Source organism: Triturus cristatus, chromosome 3_1 (assembly GCF_964204655.1).
Source record: "Triturus cristatus chromosome 3_1, aTriCri1.1, whole genome shotgun sequence".
Taxonomy (NCBI): Eukaryota; Metazoa; Chordata; class Amphibia; order Caudata; family Salamandridae; genus Triturus; species Triturus cristatus.
The window spans coordinates 51592450-51617434 of NC_140583.1; the positions used below are offsets into that span (position 1 = coordinate 51592450).

Sequence of the window (24985 nt, forward strand, 5' to 3'; positions counted from 1 at the left end):
ACGGGAGGTCCTGCGAGCAGTGACAGAGTTACAGAACTCCCCCATAGCTGAGAACGTGGATCGGCCCACACACATCTTCTCGTCGGAAGGAGAGGACTACAGCGATGGAACATTATCTGGAACAGACTCAATCACGCCTCCCTCAGTCACCCCCCAGACAGCAGATGCCATGCTGGATGGGCAAACGAACACCCTCTCGGCATGAGATAATCAGCAGATAACTCTACACAGACCTATGTAACCAAGACTCACTCATTGAACGCACGTAGTGCGGACAAGACTAAGCGCACCCCAGACGATGCCCAATGATCCTACAAATGCCCGGCCGACGAATCGCCTTGCAGGCACGCACTGCTACCCCCACAACATGTTATACTCTCAGGACTTATGAGAGCCGGTTTGGACGTATTGCAACCAGCGATAGATCCTTGGTATTGGGACTGTTTTCCGACCCCAGTTTATCGTTTACCACCCCCGTTCAGAAAAGTCCCATCCCCTCATGGAACTTCGCACGAAAAGGTATCTGGAGAGTGCAAATGGGCGATATCGCGTATCACATGTGTTGCTCGCGCTACGGGGGATCCACGGGATGCTAGGTTCCGGCTGACACAGGCTACCCTGGCACATACCAATAGCGACATATGGCCGTGACTGCACAGAACACTGACATCAGTATTCTAACTCTCAACACTAGAGGCCTCCACACACCAAGCAAACGCTACGCTGTATACACCTATACGAAGCGCCAGAACGCTCGGATCGTGTTCTTACAAGAGACACATCTCACCACTACTGAGATAGGCAAACTACAGTCCAAATAGCGTGGAACCATATGTGCCACGTCATACTTCGCGGAGCGCTGATCTGGGTACGACCAGGGACTCCATTTCAGGAACTCCGACAGGTGGTGGACAAGGAGGGTAGATATGCCTTACTAGAGGGACTCCTAGATGGGCAATCAGTACTCTTGGGCAGTTTCTACGCCCTGAACGTAGAGCAGGACAAGTTCTGGGATCGCCTCAAAGGGGTTTTGGCCCAGTTTGCTTCCATACCATGGATATTAGGGGGCGACTATAACTGCACATTAAACCTCACCTTAGATCGCTCTCATCCTCTGCCCACACATTCCTCAGCCCATAAACAAACAGAACGGTTCAAAGCCTGGGTTACACAATGGGCACTCACAGACGCATGGAGGATGATTCATCCTCAGACTCGACTGTACTCGTTCCACTCCGTACCACATAACCTACGAGTCCGACTAGACAGATTTTTATGCTCAGCAGCAATATTACCCAAAATTCAACACACGGACTACCTGGGTAGGATCATCTCTGACCACGACGCCCATATTCTGTGATTAAACTGGAGACCCCCGGTCCCCATCTGGCGACTACCACGGGACTGCCTGACAGACCAAGTATTCAAACACGAACAGGGTCACAGCATACAAGATTACTTAACTAATAACGCAGGGACAGCGTCCTCAGCATTAGTGGAATGGGACACTTTCAAAGTAGTGGCAAGGGGAGAATGTATCAAGCAAATAATAGGGGTAAAACGGACGTTAGAACAGGCACTCAACAAAGCCGAAACACAGCTAGTCACTGCTACCAAACAAAATGACTTTACTGACGAAGCGGCGGCACAAGTGGCCAAGACAGAGTACCTAGCTGCCTGGGTCGACCTCCGTTGCAACAATTTCAGGGCGTTTGCAACTCGGATGCACAAGGAACGAGATAAACCGGAGACATTATTGGCATGGTTAGCCAAACAAGACACCGAAGTAAAACCCATAACTGAAGTTCTCGACCTCCTCGGTAATCTATTGCGATCCCAGGACGAGATTCTCGCGGCCTTCCATCAATACTACTCAAGGGTTTATCATAGCCCAGCAACCGATCAAACAGGAAATTTTAGATCTTTTTCTAGATTCACTGATGATCCCTAGAATCACGAAAGCTGACAGAACAGCATTAGATACTGAGATACAATCTACTGACATTATTCACACCCTACATGCTCTAGCTCGCAACAAAGCACCGGGGCTAGACGGGTTCCCCCTAGAATACTACACAACCTTCTCCCCCCTGCTGGTCCCCCGTCTGGTGACTATGTTTGCAACCGCGTTAGAAAGGGGAGAGTTACTGAGATCCCTCTGGGAATCAGTTATAGTGACTTTTCTGAAGCCACACCAAGACCCGCAACAAATGGCCTCCACCGCCCCATTACGCTTCTATCCGCTGATTGCAAGATCCTGGGGAAGATATTAGCGGACAGGTACACACAAATCCTCTGACCCTCGGTTCACCCGGATCAGTGCGGTTTCGTTCCAGGCAGAAACACGTCCCACAATATACGCCGACTATTCCATATCCAAGAGCAAGTGGGTGACACGTTTCCCAGAGTGGCCTGCCTTATCCTAGACCTCAAGAAGGCCTTTGATACCCTCACATGGCAGTATCTTTTTACGGTCCTACGACAAGCAGGACTCAGCCCCAACCTTTTATCGTATACACAACTTCTATATACAAAACTCACTTCGCGTATTCGCAGAGGGCGATATATATCGCCAGAATTCGTGGTCCATAGAGGTACGAGGCAGGGCTGCCCGCTCTCGCCTCTCCTCTTTGCCCTCGCGGTAGAACCCTGAGCTACACGGCTGCAATGAGAAGGAGAACACTGGGGCATCCCCATAGCGGATACCGTCCACAGCGTCTCCATGTACACCGACGATCTTCTCCTCTACATCCGAGACATTACCAAGGACCTCACACCTATTTGGCCAACACTGACAGAATTTGCAGAAGTCTCTGGACTAAAAGTCAACTGGGACAAATCCACAATGTACCCGCTACATCCGAATCGCCCCCTCGCGATAGCTGGTTGAGCGACCAGAAAGTGTCTTGGAGTGCGGAGGCCCCCCGCTCTAGGGATCCGTCTCTACCACTCCCCGACCGACATATTTGAGGGAAATCACCGCAAAGCACTGGCCGGCATTAGATCAGCTGTGGGATTCTGGAAGAACCTCCCATTGGCCCGATCGGCTGAGTGGCTATAGCCAAAATGATAATAGTCCCACGGTTACAATACTACTTCACAAATCTACTGATAATACCACCCAAAGCATTCTTCCGAGACTTAGACTTTCTCCTTAGTTCGCTAGTATAGGGAACAGGCAGACGTAGGATAGCACTTACGAAGTAACAACTGCCCACCACACAAGGAGGACTGGGCGCTCCGTCATTCGAATCTTATTTCCTGGCAGCACAAATACAGTGGCTGTCCTACTGGACGGCAAGCAGGCACATAGGGGAAACATACACCACAACTAGCCAGGTACCCACCCCAGAAACATGCCGCCTGTTACTACCAGGCACTAAGCCGAAGCGCACATATCCCAGACATGTAGTAGTGGCACGCAAATGCATGCAAAAGATACACCGTATGTCGCCAGGGAAGCTTCTGAATTCTCCTCTGTTGCCACTGGTCGGCTGGCCCAAACAGGAACACTATTACACCCCCAACATGCTCCACATATGAACGGCTAGCCGCCTCACTGAAATGGAGTCCCTATTTGAGGGCGGACAGCTCAAACCGTTCCAACGGCTTATGGACGAATATGATCTTCCCCCTGTCGAGTTCCTACTTCACCAGCAACTCCTCGAAAGCTATCGATCACACCACGACCTATCGACGGGAGAGCCTACCACTCACCCGGTCATCCACACAATCTTACAAATGGGAGCGGGGCGACACTTGACCACGTGGCTTTATAAAGCCATTCAAGAACTGGCAAATAGACCCCTAGGGGCCCTACGTGCTACCTGGGTAGAAGAATTACCGCACCCACTGCATGAGAAAGAATGGGAGATGGCCCTCGAATACCCCAAGAAGGTGTCTAGAAATGCACGGTTTAAAAATATACAATTCTATATCCTACACAGGGCATACTTGACACCAGCACGGCTCCACAGATTTTACCCCGACACCCAGTTCCTTTGCCCTAGATGTAACTCACAGGAAGCAGATGTTCTGGTGCTGCCCCACATAGCAACCATACTGGCACAATGTTCACAACTCACTCTGAGTTCTCACAGGGCTTACACATCTGAACACGTGGGAGGCCTGTGCGTTCGGTATTTTCCGGAAACGAAAGAAACACAAAGTGCCAACCCGGTTCGTCTCTCTAGCAATTTTGCTAGCCAAAAGGAGTATAGGCATGCACTGGTGATCCCCACAGGCCCACCGATCGCGACAAGGACGGGAGCAGTACACAAATGGGCACTGGCAGAGGAGGAAACATTGAGGGAGGAGGTGGTGAAGGGGACACACAAGCACCCTATTTCCACAGAGTGGGCCATGCTGCTGCACCAATTCAAACAGCCATATACTCACGATGACCCAGGTAGCCACCCTCACAACCCGACGGGGACACACCCATCAACAAAAGTCGCAAAATCGCGCACTACATCTCCTCCTGCAGTACACACGTAGCGTCGCTCACGATTCTTTCCACGCGCCACATGACACTCGAAGGCCAGATGCCGGAGCCAGGCTGACATGATTTCCCCACCACTCCCAGAGACATACAGATACTCTACTTAGTGAAGCGCATGTCGCCCCGATACCCCACTCAACATTAGTTCCTAGCATCCCATGAATACTCCCCCCAGTTCTGTATCCCAGTTCCCTGTAGAAATTGCTTGATGCTAGACCTTACCAATGGCAGGATTTATGTCCATTAATCGTGTAATTAACATTGTATAATGCTAAAATATGTAAGTAATTCAAATGTGACCTAACGTACCATGTTTTTCGTAAACTACAAATGCCAATAAAAACAAGTTAAAAAAAAAAAAAAAGCGTACTTTTACCCACCAAAGAATATCTACAGCCAAAATTCCAGGCCTGTTCCATGGAACAGGATTGACTGGTGTGCTTTGCTGAACTCTAGGATCCTCAGTATTGTCCGGCTTCTTACCAATAGTTCTGCAATGTTTCAGCAACTTCAAGCAGCAGAGGCTGCAGGAAGGGGGCAGCAACTGGACACTGGACACATAGGAGGAAAAGGGCTAACTGACTGAGCAGAGAGAAACAAAGCAGTTTGAGTGAAGGCTGGGTTACCTCTAGTTAGGTTCCTGTTGATGGTCTCCTGGGATATGCTGTGCAGCCGCTTGATGTAGTCCTCGCTGTACCAGACACGTAGCCTCTCCTCCGGCTGGATATCCCGGCATGCGCGGAAGTAAATCTTCTCGCTGTGCTGGAAGGCCTTGAGGTTCTGCTCTCCCTCCTCCCGGGATATGATCACGTACCTGAGGAAGAGCGCGTGAAAGGATTAGGCAAGCCTGCCATCATACAACCCCTGACACATGCACCGCTCCTCTGGAATCTCTACAGCATGTCTTTATTAAACTGGTCGACCTCGGGTAAGGGACCACCTTTCTGTTCCTTTGGGTGGTTGTAAAGTCCGGCAAGAACTAGAACCTAAGAAGGAGTCAGAGACGTGGTCCCTTCACCATGTTACTTTCGGCAAGAGTGCAGGGAGTCTCTTCTAATAAATACAACACCTACATGAGGTCTGGAGCACCAATGCTCCAAAGGCTATCATTGGGCAAGGATACATAAACAGTGCATGGCGAGGACCTCTACGCTACAATGCGGAGATGAGCAAGCGAGCAAAAATGCCAACCTGCAAAGGAGTACCGACTCATGGGGCCAGGAGCCATCATTGCCCGATCTCAAAGCTCACGGAGTCTGAGGACCACTGATGTGCATGCATGGAGCCCCTAGAAGACAAACACTAGAGCCAAGCGTCCAGAGCTTTTCTGAAGAGGTCCCCGTCAGTGCCACTAAATTCAATATTGCGGCAATACCAAGGCTCTGTAGTCATGCCTCCTTCTTCCAGCACTATACACTACCCGAGTCGAGCTAGGGTTGTTTTGCATTCTTTGCTAGCAATGGAAGTGCTGACCTGAAGCAGTGAAGAGCCTGTGCAAGAGTTCACCTCACCTTCATTACAATTGCTGCCTTTTTTGGTTCAACTATTAGCTGGCATACCTGGAGTTGCGCTGGTGAACGTCTGATCAAGTGTTGCGCTTGACTAGACTGTCAGTATATCAGATTGTAGTTTTATACAATTTTAGACAATTCTTAATTTTGAGTGATGCCTGAAACTATGTAAATCAAGCCGTAAGGTAATACATTTTGGAGTTTGTGTATTTGTTTTTGGGGACGTGCAGGTTTTATTGAAAAATTCGTTTTTTTGGATAAGAAAAAAGCCCTTAATTCTTTAAAGAAGCCGAAGACCAGGGTTGTTATTTTTTTGTTGATAACTTTAAATATTTATCATACCCTTACAATTACAACATAACATTTATAAAAAGTTCGTCATTCTTAAACATATTTTTTCAAATCATAAACATTTAGAAGCACACTCATAACATTCAACTTAATAGAACATTCAAAAATATATATTTGAATATATTCAATATATAATAATTTTACATACAAATATTCTTGTAAAAAATAACATTTAATAATAAATTACAATTCTTGTTCAAATGATTAATAACGGGCATATTCATAATTTTCACACTTCTCCATTAATTACTATGGAATACAATTTTATTATTTATTTTTCACACTGGCCATTTTATTTTTTTACATTCTTGAAGGTTTGGCATCTGTTTGTTTAGGAAGCTGATCTTTGCGGTTGAGGTCGGACAGTGCAGAGCAGCTCCTGTCAGGTAACATTATTTTTTACATTATATATACACGAGTAGGTAAGTTTTTTTAAAGGAAATTTTAAGGGCGTGTACCAGCTTTATTTAACATGTCGCATTTTTTCCCTTGCGAGTACAAACTAGCAAAGACTTTATTTTTCACACAGTGAACCGCCCATTGGATAACTTTTCAAAACGGAGATACACAGCACAGACAAGTTAACTACTCACTTTATATTAAACGAACACCAGACCCTGGAAGTTCACGAATGATCAGCTCGTTTTGAATCCACACGTGCACTCTGCTAAGATTCTGACATATCCCACGAGCATCTAATCTTCACAGGGGTGCCCTCTGCACAAACCACACATTGGAAGCCTCAGAAATATTTATCTGTTCATGATCTAATATTTCAAATACTAAATTACTATTATAACGTATAGGGTTCTTCATTTGCTGCTCTCTTGGCCCTTTTGCAGACTGCCACCCTAAGGAGTTTGAATTTGTGAACTGAAGGGGACTTGGTTCTGCTCTCAAGAAGGGGCTCCTGTTCCAGAGTCAAGGACCCCAGACACCCCTTGATCTGCCGCCATGTTTCAGGGGTTAACATGCAAGTTAACTCATCACAGGTTCCTTGTGGGGGTAGAGGAGGCCGCCAGAGACTGGAGGCAGGGAGGCAGGCAGGCATGCAGGCATGCATGTGCTTCAACTGGCCTAGTCCAGGGTATAGACAATCGGGACTTTGCTTGAATGTTGCAGCTTCTGGTTCTTGCAGATTCACGCTTTTGATTATTGAGCCCGTTTGAGGGGCTAACACTTATTGTTACATTGCCAGCTTACATGGGCATTCTTGTCCATTAAGCTGAATGCATGAAATCATCAAAATAAAAGATGTTGCCATCTAGCGTTCCCAGCTCATGTTTTGACACATGCACCATGTGATATTGCAGTCAGGGTAGTCCCTACTTGCACTCCTAAGGCAATGCACATTGGCGAAGTGTTCTGGGATGTTGCATGCTTGCATTGACCGTTCTCACACTCTGCTCATGCATGGAAAGCGAGTGCATACTGTGATCTTGGGCAGTGCGTTTAGCGGACTCTGCTGATAGATATTTATACCATGGTTTATAATTCAACTAAGTTTTCAATTATTCATTGTGAACCAGGCTCAGTTTATTGTGTCTTCCCATATGTTCCTGCTTGAACTCAGACATGGCCCGTTCTGCACTCAGCTCACCAGTTTTACTGCTCTAAGCACTCACTGCAGTACACTGCTGCCGCTAATCACAGCTCTATTAATGCCCTACAAGGTATTGCATATCACCCAAGTGTGGCTCCTTCCTTAGCAGCATGTACCACAAAGCACTTTAGCTCACCCATCCACAGCGCACTAGAGTTGCATCCACGCTCTACAGCCCTGCACAGCTGCCACCTCTGGCTAGTTCTACACTGATGCAAGTACTGCGATAGATGGCAGCGCACTAGAGTTGCCTCTACGCTGTACAACCCTGCACAGCTGCCACCTCTGGCTAGTTCTACACTGGTGCAAGTACTGCGATAGATGGCAGCGCACTAGAGTTGCCTCCACGCTCTACAACCCTGCAGAGCTGCCACCTCTGGCTAGTTCTATACTGATGCAAGTACTGCGATAGATGGCAGCGCACTAGAGTTGCATCCACGCTCTACAACACTGCACAGCTGCCACCTCAGGCTAGTTCTATACTGATGCAAGTACCGCGATATATGGCAGCGCACTAGAGTTGCCTCCACACTCTACAACCCTGCACAGCTGCCACCTCTGGCTAGTTCTATACTGATGCAAGTACTGCGATAGATGGCAGCGCACTAGAGTTGCATCCACGCTCTACAACACTGCACAGCTGCCACCTCTGGCTACTTCTACACTGATGCAAGTACTGCGATAGATGGCAGCACACTATAGACGTCTCCACGCTCTACAACCCTGCACAGCTGCCACCTCTGGCTACTTCTACACTGATGCAAGTACTGCGATAGATGGCAGCACACTAGAGTTGCCTCCACACTCTACAACCCTGCACAGCTGCCACCTCTGGCTAGTTCTATACTGATGCAAGTACTGCGATAGATGGCAGCGCACTAGAGTAGCCTCCATGCTCTACAACCCTGCAGAGCTGCCACCTCTGGCTAGTTCTATACTGATGCAAGTACTGCGATAGATGGCAGCGCACTAGAGTTGCCTCCACGCTCTACAACCTCTGGCTACTTCTATACTGATGCAAGTACTGCGATAGATGGCAGCGCACTAGAGTTGCATCCACGCTCTACAACCCTGCACAGCTGCCACCTATGGCTAGTTCTATACTGATGCAAGTACTGCGATAGATGGCAGCAAACTAGAGTTGCCTCCACGCTCTAAAACCCTGCACAGCTGCCACCTCTGGCTAGTTCTATACTGATGCAAGTACTGCGATAGATGGCAGCGCACTAGAGTTGCCTCCACGCTCTAAAACCCTGCACAGCTGCCACCTCTGGATACTTCTACACCGATGCAAGTGCTGCTATATATGGCGGCGCACTAGAGTTGCATTCACGCTGTACAACCCTGCACAGCTGCCACCTCTGGCTAGTTCTATACTGATGTAAGTACTGCGATAGATGGCAGCGCACTAGAGTTGCCTCCATGCTCTATAACCCTGCAGAGCTGCCACCTCTGGCTAGTTCTATACTGATGCAAGTACTGCGATAGATGGCAGCGCACTACAGTTGCCTCCATGCTCTACAACCCTGCAGAGCTGCCACCTCTGGTTAGTTCTATACTGATGCAAGTACTGCGATAGATGGCAGCGCACTACAGTTGCCTCCATGCTCTACAACCCTGCACAGCTGCCACCACTGGCTAGTTCTATACTGATGCAAGTACTGCGATAAATGGCAGCGCACTATAGACACCTCCATGCTCTACAGCCCTGCACAGCTGCCACCTCTGGCTAGTTCTAAACTGATGCAAGTACTGCGATATATGGTAGCGCACTATAGGCGCCTCCACGCTCTAAAGCCCTGCACAGCTGCCACCTCTGGCTAGTTCTATACTGATGCAAGTACTGCGATATATGGCAGCGCACTAGATTTGCATCCACGCTCTACAACACTGCAGAGCTGCCACCTCTGGCTAGTTCTATACTGATGCAAGTACTGAGATAGATGGCAGCGCACTAGAATTGCATACACGCTCTACAACACTGCACAGCTGCCATCTCTGGCTTCTTTTATACTGATGCAAGTACTGCGATAGATGGCAGCGCACTAGAGTTGCATCCACGCTCTACAACCCTGCACAGCTGCCACCTCAGGCTAGTTCTATACTGATGCAAGTACCGCGATATATGGCAGCGCACTATAGACGCCTCCACGCTCTACAACACTGCACAGCTGCCACCTCTGGCTACTTCTATACTGATGCAGGTACAGCGATAGATGGCAGCGCACTAGAGTTGCCTCCATGCTCTACAACACTGCAGAGCTGCCACCTCTGGCTACTTCTATACTGATGCAGGTACAGCGATATATGACAGCGCACTATAGACGTCTCCACGCTCTATAACCCTGCACAGCTGCCACCTCTGGCTACTTCTACACTGATGCAAGTACTGCGATATATGGCAGCGCTGCCCTTTTTCGATTTCCATACATCCGCTACAAGGTACTGCAGGTCCAGCATTCGCAGTTCCTTATATTGCCATACATGAACAGTAAGATAATGCAGATCTTGCAGGTCAATGTATTATCCTCCTGCACTGCAGGGTACTGTGGTCCAGCCATTTAGAATTCCATTTTTATGCAAGTACTTTACTGACTGGGAGGTCTCATTTATCCTCAGGGTTGGAAGTACGAACAGGCGTAGAGTACAAACGCTTAAGGCTTAGACTGCAGGTGTACGGATCCTTCAAGTTGTTTGGAGTGTAGGAACAGGAAGGGGATCTTGAGTGCATGTTTTAACAGCGGCTTTTGTGTGCAGGTGCAGCTGCAGAGAGCGGCTTCTCCGTGCAGATGCAGATCCTGTGTGAAGGTGCAGATCCAGAATGGAGGTGCAGAGAGCGGATCTAGAGTGCAGATGCAGAGAGTGGATCTTGTGTTTAAGTGCAGAGACCAGATCCCGATTGTAGGTGCAGAGCAGGGGCAGATACAGAGTGCAGGTGCAGAAAGCAGACCCAGAGTGCAGGAGCAGAGAGCAGACCCAGAGTGCAGGTGCAGAGAGCAGATCCAGAGTGCAGGTGCAGGGAGCGGGATCATGTGTGCAGGGAGCGGGACCATGTGTGCAGGGAGCGGGACCATGTGTGCAGGGAGCGGGACCATGTGTGCAGGGAGCGGGACCATGTGTGCAGGGAGCGGGACCATGTGTGCAGGGAGCGGGACCATGTGTGCAGGGAGCGGGACCAGAGTGCAGGGTGCGGGACCAGAGTGCAGGGTGCGGGACCAGAGTGCAGGGTGCGGAACCAGAGTGCAGGGTGCGGAACCAGAGTGCAGGGTGCGGAACCAGAGTGCAGGGTGCGGAACCAGAGTGCAGGGTGCGGAACCAGAGTGCAGGGTGCGGATCCAGAGTGCAGGGAGCGGATCCAGAGTGCAGGGAGCGGATCCAGAGTGCAGGGAGCGGATCCAGAGTGCAGTTGCAGGGAATGGATCCAGAGTGCAGTTGCCGGGAATGGATCCAGAGTGCAGTTGCCGGGAATGGATCCAGAGTGCAGTTGCCGGGAATAGATCCAGAGTGCAGTTGCCGGGAATGGATCCAGAGTGCAGTTGCCGGGAATGGATCCAGAGTGCAGTTGCCGGGAATGGATCCAGAGTGCAGTTGCCGGGAATGGATCCAGAGTGCAGTTGCCGGGAATGGATCCAGAGTACAGGTGCAGGGAATGGCTCCAGAGTGCAGGTGCAGACAACGGATCCTGAGCCGTGGCATAGCAAGGTCAGGTGGTACCTGGTGTGGAAAACTTCTGGTCAACACCGGCTTGAAAAAATTGCAAAAGTGTTTAAAACACATTTTTTTCCATTTTGCCACCCCTCACAGTGAGGACACCCAGGGTTGACCGCAACCCCCTTCCTACGCCACTGATCCTGAGTGCAGGTGCAGGGAGCGGAACCAGAGTGCAGGTGCAGGGAGCGGAACCAGAGTGCAGGTGCAGGGAGCGGAACCAGAGTGCAGGTGCAGACAGTGGATCCTGAGTGCAGGTGCAGACAGCGGATCCTGAGTGCAGGTGCAGACAGCGGATCCTGAGTGCAGGTGCAGTCAGCGGATCCTGAGTGCAGGTGCAGACAGCGGATCCTGAGTGCAGGTGCAGACAGCGGATCCTGAGTGCAGGTGCAGACAGCGGATCCTGAGTGCAGGTGCAGACAGCGGATCCTGAGTGCAGGTGCAGACAGCGGATCCTGAGTGCAGGTTCAGAGAGCGGATCCAGAGTGCAGATGCAGAGAGCGGATCTTGAGTGCAGGTGTATAGGACACATACCTGCTCAGGGAACAGATCTGTGGGAGAAGGTCCCCAGGTCTGGGAGTGCCAACATGCATTGAAAACCATTAGGCTATAATATATCGTGCTCGCCATAAGGACAGAACATGAGGTATACAGGGAACACCCCCAGTAGAAGTGGAGGTGTATAGTGTAGATACTTGGTACAGAGTGTAAGGGTAAACTAAAGAAGTCACCACAAGGTACTCAAGCGCCTGGTGCAAACCCCAGGACAGGGAATCAAACAGGACTGGTATACAGTATAAGCTTGCAAGTGTAACTTGGTGATTTACCTGGTACAAGTCTATATGTATTTATCTAAGTAAGTTAATATGTTCTCCTTTTCACTTCCCCGGGGTTCGCGATTCCCTAGTGTTTGCAATCACTGAGAGGAATACACACGTAATAAATGTATGCAATCAAATGGATGCCCCATTATCTGTAACTATAGCTGTGGAACTCATGTTTATTACTATGTAATATCCCACTATCTAATGGTTGGCACAGCTTCAACAGTTAGGTTGGCCCCACCTATTTACCATGTTCAAATCATCACTCGCGCAACAGAGTTGCCCCGACATGAGATGTTGATAAAATGCACAGCTTGTGAATCTACAATAGGTTCACGCTGGAAAAAAATCTTTAATTCTCATGAGAGTGTTTTAGATAAATAATCAAAGGTATTTGCGATTGTAATTCTACAACCAGCCCTCACACATTTGTTGTATTTCTTTTCCAGGGAACGATTTTTGAGAGCAGCCAACAGAAGTATATGTTATGTTAAGTACTCTTATAACGCGCAACAGCTACTCCGAGGAGTGTCCCGGCGCGGATCCAAGAGGAGTCACTGAACTACACCACTATCATTTACGGAAACAGGTGAGTTTTTAAAAGTTTTTTGAAGGCTAATGGGTCTGGAGTATTGCGCAATGGTAACGGAAGGGCATTCCAATCCTGGGTGGCCTTAACAGCCAAGGAGCAGCCGCCCAACTTGTGGCGGATGAAGCGGGCACCCTAGCTAGAAAGAGCTGAAGAACGCAGTTGTCTCAACGGGACATAAAAGGAGAACCGTTTCTATAAGAAAGCGGGCCCACATCCGTAGAGGGCTCGATGAGCAATGACCAGGGATTTAAATTTGACCCAATCCGCCAAGGGAAGCCAGTGGAGTATGCGGAGATGTTCACGCATGTTGCTCCTCTTAGCGATTGCCAGTAGCAGCCTAGCGGCCGCATTCTGATTGACCTGGAGTCTATTCAGAGAGTATCAAGGAATGCCTAGGTACAACGCATTAGCGTAGTCCAATCAAGAAAGGATCAAGGCACGGATAACCGTCTCTTTGGCATGCCTAGGGAGGAGAGTGTCCTTAGTGTTTTAAGAAGGCCAAAACAGCTGCCCGAGAGCTTTTTCACCTGAGCAGAAAAGGAGAGGTTATCCTCAAACCACACTCCTAGGTTTTTAGCGGATTTTCCATTAGAGGTTGGTAGCGGAACCCCAGGAGTCCAGATCGTGTCTCTGAAGCCTGGAGGGAAATTACCGTTGAGTAGGATCTCTGACTTATCTTTGTCACATTTGAGTTGGGCCACTGCAAGCCAATTAAAAACCGAAGACAAGCAGTGCTGAACAAAGGATACAGAGTCCTCATCCTTTTCCGAGGTAAAGAAAAGCTGGGTGTCGTCAGCGTAGGCTATCACCTTAGCCCCCAAGTCCTCGGCTAAATATACCAGAGGACTAACGTAGATATTAAAAAGAAGGGGGCTAAGGGAAGACCCCTGGGGGACACCAGTGGTGACCGGCTGCGGAGTTGAAGCGACCGGTGGCAGCCAAACCTGTTGAGCCCGCCCTTCAAGGAAGGACCTCAGCCAGCCCCTTAGCCAGGGGACAGTACTCACTGAGGCGCCAGGCACGTTCAAGTTTTTTACACGCCTGCTTAAGTACGGACAGGTCCGGGGTAAACCAGGGTTTAGAAGGCGATTCCCTGGAGAACCTGGACGAAGTCGGTGTGGCAAGCATGTTTATAGAATTGGATAACCAATTAGAGAAGCCCGCAAGACTCCCATCAAGAGCCGGGGTAAGTGCAGGTCTGGAAGCCACTAGAACCGTGGCAAGTTTGGAAGGTTCAATTTTTTTTGAAGGCTGGTTTCCGGTAGCAGGGGCCCGAAGGGCAGGCCAAGACTAGCTCCCAGGAAAAGTAGGTGAGAGAGTCTGACCAAGCGACTGGAAGAGGATCTTCAGCCGCGATAGCGAAATTGGAACAGATAGGGTCGAGAATATGGCCTCCTTGATGTGTAGGACGGGTGACCCATAGAGACAGTTGGGCAAGCTACAGGATGTCACCAAAAGCAAGTGAGTCATTCGAATCGGCCTGGTCAAGGTGAATATTCAAATCCCCTAATACCAAATATTGTGGAAATCGAAGAGCCCTGGAGGTCACTGCATCGCCTCATGATCGCCTCATGATTGCATAAAGGAGGGCCCTGGGGACGATAGAGCAGAGAACCTCCCGGCAAAGAATGGGAGGAAAACCGGATGCTGAAACCCAGAGCTTCGCATTCACCCCAGGCGTGAATGTCGCCCCTAATAAGGTCCCATTTGTCCCTACACATGATCGCCAATCCACCCCCTCCTCCCCACCAGGCAATCTGCCCTGGTGATTTTGAAGCCCTTAGGGGTGGCCAGAGCAACAAACTGGTCAGATGTGTTATCCAACCACGTTTCTGTAATAAACAGGAAGTCAACTGGTCTGTTAGAGAGGAGCTCGAACACATCAGAATGGTGCTTTTTTTAAGGAGCGCACATTAATCAGACCCGCTAAAATAGACCGCGGTCTGGAGGGCCTAGACAAAGAAGCAGGGGATTGAGAAGATAAGAGAGTCTAAACGTAAACTGAAGCCACAATCAGCACAGATCTTGCCCTAGGCAGACTGCAAGTCAAACTGAGAATGAGAGTGACATGCTGGTAAGCGAAGAGCCCATAATGCCTTCCTAGAATAGCACAACCTCTTCAGGGTGCCAGTAGACCAACGGGCAGAGTAACTGGCCCTGGCCGCTTCCGGGACACAGACGGGCTTGCCATAGGCACGCCTTTGGCGCGTCTGCGCACCATGCATATTTAAGGGCTAGCAGGCAGAAAAACTAGAGAGCGCACTGCCTAAAAATGGTGTCTTTCAGTGGCTGACCGGCAAAGCAGGAAGTGAGGAAAGCCCCCCTCGTGAAAGATTCAAATTCTCCACATTATCGGAACACACAGTAATTTAAAAAGTCAGTTTCTTAAAAGCGGCATTACATAAATAAGAGTGCAAAGTTAAAATTCAGAGCAGCTGAAGTTATGTGCAAAATTGTCAATAACGAAGTTAAGAGTGCAAGCGTTTGTTCAGAGAAGCCCTCAAGCACCTGCGTCCATGAGGGTGCATATTTATTTCCATACCTCCACGGCTGTGGCATAAAAGCTTTCCCATGGCTTCAGTCTTTTGTAGCAAAATGGCAGATTCAGCAACTGATCTTCTGACATGGAACAAAAGTATTGGTTAAATAAGTCAGCACAGGCTTTCTACCTTCAACCTTGCACCGACATCCACGGCAGCTCAAAAACACGTAAAACTGGTTTTATCTCGTGGATTCTTGGATTGGCGGCTTAGTCTTATTTCCCTCCCTTTGCTTCACTGATCTACTTCTAGGCATTCTCAGGTACCTACTGCAATCCGCTTAGAGATTGATGCGATTCCTGGAGGTTTCAATTCCTCCATATCTCCATGCTTTGGCCCTCAGAGTCCAACCAAAGCAGGAATTGACAGCGAGACCTCGAGTAGAGGAGAACTGTTCACATCCCTACACTCCGCAGACCATCACAAAGAGCCACAAAATCTGGAGAAGACTTCAGGCCCGATTACTATCTTGGCAGACGGGTTACTCGGTCACAAAAGTGATAGATACCCTGTACGCCAAAATATAAATCCCATTATATCCCATGCGATTTAAATTTCAGCAGACAGGATATCCGTCACCGCTCTGACAGAGCAGCCCATGCGCCAAGATCGTTATCTGGCCATTAGAATTTTGTCTGTACTATTCTCCCTGCAACCCCGTCGCTCCCACTGCTTCACAAGGAACAGCACAGCTAGGTCACGTGGAAGATGGAAGAGCTAGGCGATTCCCAGGAGACCATAACGTCATTGTGCTGTGAGGGCAGCAGGGCACACAGCAGGACTAAGACACCCCACCACTGCGACTTCCAGCTCTGATCCCTAGAGCAGCCCCACGATACAGATTGGGACAAGACGGTACTACAGTTTGGCTCCTATAAGGGCATTCTTTAGCCAGGAGGGAACTGGAGCAAGATAAAATAAACTCTCGTTTCAATATGGCAAGTGCAGTCTTTTCAACTTGAACTAGTTTTAAATCAAAAGCCAGGACCGCCGTTCGATGCTTCCAACAGTCTAGTGCACAATTAAATAAGGAAGTAGTCGCCCCCAATGCACAAAACACTATTTGGTGACTGTGTGGGAAGGTGGCGGATGACATTCCTGTCTGCCTCTAACCTTCTACTCGGTGATGGATGAATCATTCAACCCAGATCTGTGACTGGGGTTGAGTGTCTGAAAAGTTTCAGCGCTCCGTCCATCATCTCCTTGTGTTTGCATTCACAAACCTTTGCCACCTTGACAGCAATCACATAGCCTCAGTGGCTTTTGAAATACTCAAGAAACAGAAGAATGCATGGAGTCCATTGAGCTGGTCCTGACCAACAAGGAGGTCAGTAACCTAATGCTACAGAACAGAATTCACTTCACGAAATGTTGAATCAGATTAATGAAGGCCGAGTTGGACAGGTACTTCCACTTACGAAGCCTCTTCACTCAGACTACATAAACTCAGTCAAACTCAGTGCAGTCAATTTTTGGCTCAAAGGGCTTGAAGGCATCCAGCATTACTGAAGCTTGAAATTAAATAAAAAATAGTGAAAGGACAGAATAGAGTTAGCAGTCACAGACAAGTGCCCCAGGAAGCGGTCACGACAAATATACTCTCCCCGACCACACCATGATATCCACCTGCTCCTGGAACATTAGAGGAAAAAAAGTGCAGGCCACCGCAACCCTATGGCTTGGTTGGGTGTATTCATCATGCCAGCAATAAAGTATCAAAAATATGGCCATGTCTGGAGGAGGTGGTCTTTCCATTTCCGCTCATAATACTCTAACATAATGCAGTAAAACTGGTCCAAAAAAGTCCCTATTTACCGGTGGTAAAGTTATACCCCTTCTCTAAAAGCGGTAACACATACAAAAAGTTGTCCCTGGCAACTAAAAAGGAGTTTGTCTGCACTGTACCAAAGGAAGCAGATCAAAGTTGAGCATGGATGCTGCCTGCTAAGGCTCAATATCGACTTAACCTTTTCTTCAATGACAAGACCAAAGAAGGGTTCTCTCAAGATCACACTTTCTGGAAGAGCCAACTGATCTGGGTCCCGAACCAGCGAAGGGACAAACTAGACATAGAATGGACATACTCCATACTCAGCCTGGCTTTATGTCCCTAGATGCCAGCTTTGAAGCCGACAACCCCCTTGCTACACACACCTCTCTACCCAGAGGTGTGCTGTAACAGATTACTCACTCACAACACTAGACCACATCAACACAATTGACATAATCAAAGCACTGCGATCATAGTCTCAATTGCTGGGGGTCCGCTATGAGAAACGAAGAATAGCATCTACAGCCTCGGGCGCTGAAACCTGAAGAAAGTGAGATGGTCCTTGAGAAAAAGGACTTGTCAATAAAGTGGAAAACTCCATGTAGCCCATTATTGACCCAAGCATTGGTGCACACCTTCCCGCCTGGGTTGCTGCAATCGTAGAGTTTCTGACCTCAGGCTGTGCCTTTCCTCTCGATCATCCTCTATCAATGACACAACGACACTCTCCAGGTGCATTAGAGGCAAGAAGTAAATAAAGAGAACTAAAGAAGCTAAATGAAGCAATAAAACAGGACATAGACGTAAACACAGATTTATCACGGACCAAAGAGGTAGGGCTGTTGAGACTGGCTTACAGAAAATGTATTTGGCGGGAGCCACTAAGGACTGACGAAACGTTGCCGCAACTCTTTGGAGTTTTGTCATGCTGAGAATAGTAAGTTCTGAAGCTATGTCAATAGAGTGGTCTTTTGAGGAACAGGTCTGGGTTGAATTGTTCACGTCTGGAATTTGCACTAAAGGTATCTACCCATCTGACAACAAGTTGGTTGCTGTCCCTACAAACAGCTCTGCCGACACCCAAGCTCAGGTCGCTATAAAAGAGGCGAAGAACACTGAAGACCACATATAAGGACGGAGCACTGGACCCAAATGTCTGCCTGTGACGGTTTTTAAACCCGTCCTTTTTCACTACTGAGAAATTGAATATGCTACTTCCCAGTATGCATCTGTTCTTGGCATGTAGGGCTGCTGACATTCATATCTGTGCATAGATCGCCGCCTAGTGTTGGGTCCGGATGATTGCACATTGTTGTCCTGGAAGAGTCTTCGAAGTATCACGAGATAGGTGGCTCCTCCCCTGGACTACAGTGCGCATGGGCATCCTCTCCATCCTTAGATTGTTTTTCGCCATTGTGGCAGTGATGGAGTAGATACAGTAAGTGATGACCATGCTATACAGTAATTCTGAGTGCTGCAGCCGCTACAGGCGCCGGGGAGGAGGGTGGGCGATATGAATGTCAGCAGCCCTACATGCCAAGAACAGATGCATACTGGTAAGTAGCATATTCAGTTCGAGGTATGTGGGCTGCTGAATTCATATCTGTGCATAGATTATATAGCAGTCCCTCCATTAGCGGCAGCTGCCCGTGCCAGCTGCAGCAGTCTGAAAAGGAGTTTTGAGAACAGCCTGTCCTACAGCTGCCTGCTGTTTTGAGTGTACATCTACACAGTAGTGTTTGGTAAATGTATGTTTGGTAAATGTATGTATATAAACCATTTCTGGCCCTTACTTGCACTCTAACTTTGGTGAACTCCACCGCTGTTGGGCGGATCCGGGTTACCGGGAGGGTTTGGGCTGAGCGCCATCTTGGAGTGGGGAGTAGTGCGAGCGCCATCTTTGAGCGTCCAGGACACCTGGGACGCCGAGACGACGCTATTTAGGGCGAGCCAGCTGCAAGGTGAGCCTGCTTTGGGTTCCTGTGGCCAAGATCTCTCTTGGCACCTCGCTTAGGACCGCGCTGGTCGCGCGCTTGTTTGCTCTGTAGTTTTAAAAAAACCTTCGTTTTTTGGATTTTGTTTCTTTTACTTTTTAGCCTGCTTCCCTGCCTCTAAACCATTTCTGGCCCTTACTTGCACTCTAACTTTGGTGAACTCCACCGCTGTTGGGCGGATCCGGGTTACCGGGAGGGTTTGGGCTGAGCGCCATCTTGGAGTGGGGAGTAGTGCGAGCGCCATCTTTGAGCGTCCAGGTCACCTGGGACGCCGAGACGACGCTATTTAAAGCTCGCCAGACTAGCGCAGCGGTTGCGCCATCCCTGCGCCTGAGTCGTGCCAGAGTCCTGCCCGTCTGCGCTCGTCAGCGTCTCGGAGGCGGCCGAGGCGGGACTCTGGCATCTTGGGTAGGTGTGTAGGATGATTAGGTATAGTGCGGCCGCTTTATGTGCGCTCCGTCCCCCCAAGAGCGGTTGTATTTGTCTTTTCCCTGGTGGTCGACACCTGGCTAAAGGGTGCCCTGGATGTTCTTGGCGTCCCATATCATCTCCATCTCGCGCTCCCCTCTCCCTCCCCTTGGAATGTCAGTGTGCCTTGTTAAATACCAGATCCTTGGCGCGTCATTCCATGGAAATTTGGGACCTCCTTACGCTCTCGAAAATCTCCTGTCTTTTTTTGACAGAGACTTGGTTGGGGGCTGGCTCGGAACCTGACATCGCTAGTGCCCTTCCCCCCAACTTCACCATCTTAAGGAGGGATAGAACTGGAGGCAGAGGTGGTGGGGTGGCCTTAGTTGTTGACAGGTCCCTTGTCTGCACCTCTTATCCTGTAGATAATATCGCTGGTTGTGAAGCTCTGGGCTTTATTCTCCAGCTGTCGGCTTCACATACCTGCACAGGAATTTTGATCTATAGACCTCCAGGGCCTCTAGGCTTGTTTTTCGAGGATTTACAGGTGGCACTGTCAGTACCCTGTGTGCGCTCGGCACACTGTGTACTGCTGGGCGACTTAAATCTGCACATGGACTCGACAACTGACGCCGATGCATCTAAATTACGGGACATTACCGAGATGCTCGGACTGACCTCTTTCATCGATAGTCCAACGCACGTGAAAGGACATACGTTGGATTTAATCTTTTCCACTGTGCCAATTAAGGTGTCCTCCCCTTTGCCGGTTCTATGGTCCGACCATTATTTAATTAATTTCGTGTTGTTAGCTGAGCACCAGACGAGTCAAAGAGCTCATAAGGACGGGTCTCGTCAAGCTAGAGCCTTTCACCTGGTGTCAGCTGATATGCTCGCTGACGCACTCCATGCACATCCTTGCATTACGACTGGGAACTTAGAAGTCGACCTGCCGCTAGTCCAGGACTGGCTTCGGACAAGATTCGAGGAGCTTGCCCCTCGGAAACCGGTCAGGACAGCCCCCTGCCAGGATTCCGCTCCTTGGTTCACCGCTACTCTGCGAAAAGCGCGCCAGGACTGCAAAAGATCTGAAAGGCTCTGGCGGCGCAGATATGCGCCTGAGGAGAAACTGAAGTACAGGGGTGCGATAAAATCCTATCACAGACAGATTGCCGAAGCTAAAAAGATCTACTTCGAGCATAGAATAGACCAGGCTGATAACACGAGCCGGGAACTATTCCGAATTGTGAAGGAATTCGTAGAGCCGGTGGCGGCCGCTAGGGTTCACTCCCATACTGAGGAGTGGATCAAGCAGCTTGCTGACTTCTTTGTGGACAAGATCCGTAGGATTCAGGACTCTTTCGATCGGGTGGGGTCCCTGAAAGTGGCTGCAGCTGTGGAAAGTGATCTGAAGGTCCTTCCATCCGCTGCAGCCGAGCTGGCGCCCACTCTTTCGACGTTCCCCCCGCTATCCTGCGAGTCCTCTCTGGAGCTGCTTTCCCGGTTGAAATCTGGATCCCCCTTGGATGCGTGTCCGGCTAAATGCCTGAGCTCGGTGGCACCAGCTATTAACAACTTGCTGAACCCCTTGCTCAACATGTCTCTGAGTTCTGGAGTGGTCCCTAAAGAATGGAAGCATGCTCTTATTCTCCCGCTCATTAAGAAACCTCTGCTCGACCCTTTACAGTGGGCCAACTATAGACCAATCTCCCTCCTCCCTGCTCTGGCGAAGGTGGCGGAGAAACATGTTCAGCATACTCTTACCACCTTTATAGAGAATAACAAACTGCTGCATGACTCCCAATCTGGTTTCCGTGCCAATTACAGTACGGAGACAGCTCTTGTGGAGGTGACCGACGCCATCAGGGAAACGCTTGATCTTGGGGGAAAGGCTATGTTGGTCTTGCTGGACCTGTCGGCGGCATTCGACACCGTCCCACACGCCGGCCTCCTCCTAAGACTCAGGGAGGTAGGTCTGCGGGGGACGGTGTTGGACTGGTTTCAATCCTTCTTAACCGACCGTCGGCAGGTGATCTGGGCTCCTCCGTTCTCCGCGGAAATGCCTTCGCTAGAGGTGGGGGTGCCTCAAGGATCCATCCTGAGCCCCACCATATTTAACATTTATGTGGCCCCTTTGGCGAAGGTCGCTGAGGCATTTGGAGCCCGGGTCATCTCATACGCTGATGACACCCAGCTCCTGTTTACCTGCAGGAAGGGAGAGGTTTTTAATGGCGACAGAATCAGAGACTGCCTGAGTGCTGTTTTTGCATGGTTTCAGCACCAGAACCTGAAATGTAACTCGGATAAGTCCGAGTTGCTCTTTTTTGGCTGCGCTGAGGACCCTGGCTGGAAATCGTGGTGGCCTTCCGACATGTTCCCCCCTGAGAAACCATCTGCCCAAGTAAAAAATCTGGGTGTGGTATTTGACGACAGTCTTTCTTTTCGTCCCCACATCACGGGCCTGGCGGGGAAATGTTTCGGTATCTTGAAGATGGTGAGGAAATTTCTCCCACTGCTTTCCCTTCAATATCGCAAGAACATCGTGCAAGCACTTGTGGGCTCGCGTTTAGACTACGCTAACGCACTTTTCTCTGGTCTGCCTAAATATCTGGTATCCAGATTGCAAGTTGTCCAAAACTCGGCGGCCAGAGCCATCTTTGGCCTTCCACGGAGAGCCAGTGCCTCTCTACTGCGCGGTAGGCTGCATTGGCTGTCTATCCCTAGCAGAATTAGTTTCAAGGTCCTCACGTTGGCGTTTAAAGCCCTCCACTGCATTGGCCCGGCTTACCTCAGGAAGCGGATTGCTCTCTACGTTCCCCGGAGGAGTTTGAGATCTGCTGACCTGGCTAAAGTGGAGGTACCAGTGATCAAACGCGTGCGGATGGGAGGCCGGTCTTTCCAGTTTATGGCGGCCAGTTTGTGGAATGAGCTCCCTCTGTCACTCCGCAAGGCTAACAATCTTCTGGCCTTTAGAAAGGAGCTCAAGACGCTCCTCTTCTCCGCCTAACCAGTGGGCCTACAGTGTTTCTGCCGCTGGGTTTTTCTTGGTTGTGTTCAGGACTCTCTGCCAAAGCGCCGGGACACCCGTTCTGGGTAGCCGTGCGCTCAAGAAATATAGTTCTAACATAACATAACATAACATATGTATAGTTGACCATGTGGCTGCTCTCCATATTTCCTGTAAAGGAATGTTTCCCAGGAAAGCCATGGACGCCCCTAACTTTCGTGTTGAGTGGGCTCGTGGGGGAATCGTTAATGTGCGTTTAGCTTTTTGATAGCAAATTTGAATACATTTAACGATCCATCTGGCTATCCCTGCTTTGGGAATGGCGTTGCCCTTGTGTTGTGGAGAAAAGGCAACGAAAAGCTGTTTTGTTTTCCTAAAATCTTTTGTCCTGTCTATATAGTACATGAGAGCCCTCTTTACATCTAGTGTATGGAGCATTCTTTCTGCGACATTTTGTGGACTTGGAAAGAAAACAGGCAGTTCAATAGTCTGATTCATGTGGAACTGCGATATCACCTTAGGCATGAATTTGGGGTTGGTACGTAGTACAACTCTGTTTGCGTGAACCTGTATGAATGGCTCTTGAATGGTTAGTGCCTGGAGTTCACTAACTCTTCTTAACGAAGTGATTGCCACTAAGAAAGCGACTTTCGGCGTGGCTAGCAGCCAGGCAAGATGGCCGCAGCCTAACGGTGCTCCGAGGGTGAGGCCGCCTTCCCGCTAATCCGGACATCCATCCGCTACGTAAGCTGTCCCCCAGTATCACAGGCTGTGAGCCTGAAGATAGCGGCACCGTCCGTGGCAACCCTGGTGTTCCTGCGTGGTCGGGAACTCGCTCCGCGCTGCCCGACATCTGCGGCCTGCGCCGCCGGCCGCGACCGGGGCCTCGAGTGAGCAAGGGGCCGGGCGCGGTGCGGAGGGAGCCTGGGATCGAGTGGCTCTGAGAGGCGGCCAGCTCCGACCATCGCGCTGGAGGCGGCGGCGCTGTGGAGAGCGAGGCTGAACACGACGCTGGCAGTGAGGGAGAGTGCCCGGTATTGCAACGCTGTCCTGCAGGCATCGGGAGATAGCCACCGACGGGGAGCTGGCGCCGACGCACTTTAGGGAGGACGCATCTGGTGGCCCGGCCGTTTGGCCGCGTGCTGTGATCGCCGGCTGCGGAGGTCCTGCGCTTCCTGACCAGCTGCCCCTGGGTCGTGCTGCGCGGGCTCAGGCCTGGAAGTGGGAGTGCTGCAGTGATCGACCCTTCTGGCCCCCACCGACTTCAAGGTGAGCCCACGACTGGCCGGTCGTCCAGGGCGGAGGTGCTGTCTACTGGGGGCTCCGAGTTCGCCGCGCTCTGCTCTGCGTGGTGGCCGGGGGTGTCCATCTGGGGCCCCCCGCTCCCCCGCCTGGTTGGTGAGGCGCCCAGACGACTTGAAGCGACGACCCACCGCCCGGACATGGCTGGGAAAGGGGCCCGTGCACACCAGCAGGGCAAATTAGATCAATTTGCCTATACTAAAGACGCTGTCGCGGTGCCGGAGAAGATGGGGAGAGCGGAAAAGGTTGGGGGATGAGGCTGGGGCGCCCAAAGTGACGCTGGAGGACATTATGGCGGCTCTCACTAGGGTGCAGACCACGGTGGGGTCTATCTCCACGGATGTGTCCCTCCTCAGAGCCGATCTCCAGAAAATGGCGACCAGGGTCACGGAAGTGGAGCAAGTAACAACGGAGTTAACGAAAGACACTACTTTTTTGCTCCAAAAAGTGTCCCAGCTCGAGGCGGAAACTAAGCGAATGGCGGCAAAGATGGACGATCAGGAAGGGCGCTCCCGGCGCAAAAACGTCAGAATCACGGGAATTCCCGAAAGCGAAGGGAATCCCGCTATGGACCTGTATGTGGAAGACTTAATAAGAACTAAATTGCAACCCAGGGCTCTCTCGTCCTTGTCAGTGGAGCGCGCCCACAGGGTGCCTGGAGGTAGGCCTAAGGTTGGGGCGCCCCCCCGGCCGGTGCTGGCTCGTATATTCAACTTTCGTGACAGGGATGCCATTCTTCAGACAGCCCGGGTGGCACCGCCATTACGCATACAGAACTCTACGGTGGCGTTTTTCACCGACTTCACGGCGGCGGTGGCGGCGCGGCGGAGGAGCTTCCTGGAGATCAAGAAACTGCTGAGAGCCAGGGAGCTG

General features: G+C 50.2%; 1 protein-coding gene across 3 annotated transcripts in view; it reads right to left on the reverse strand.

Moving 5' to 3' along the window:
* PRDM11 (PR/SET domain 11) overlaps positions 1-24985 on the reverse strand; it is a 357908-nt gene that overhangs the window by 90397 nt on the left and 242526 nt on the right. For all 3 annotated transcript variants that reach the window (XM_085643438.1, XM_085643439.1, XM_085643437.1), the window contains one exon: positions 5128-5315. In XM_085643438.1, the coding sequence (XP_085499564.1) occupies positions 5128-5315 (188 nt within the window). The remainder of the gene's footprint in view (positions 1-5127; positions 5316-24985) is intronic.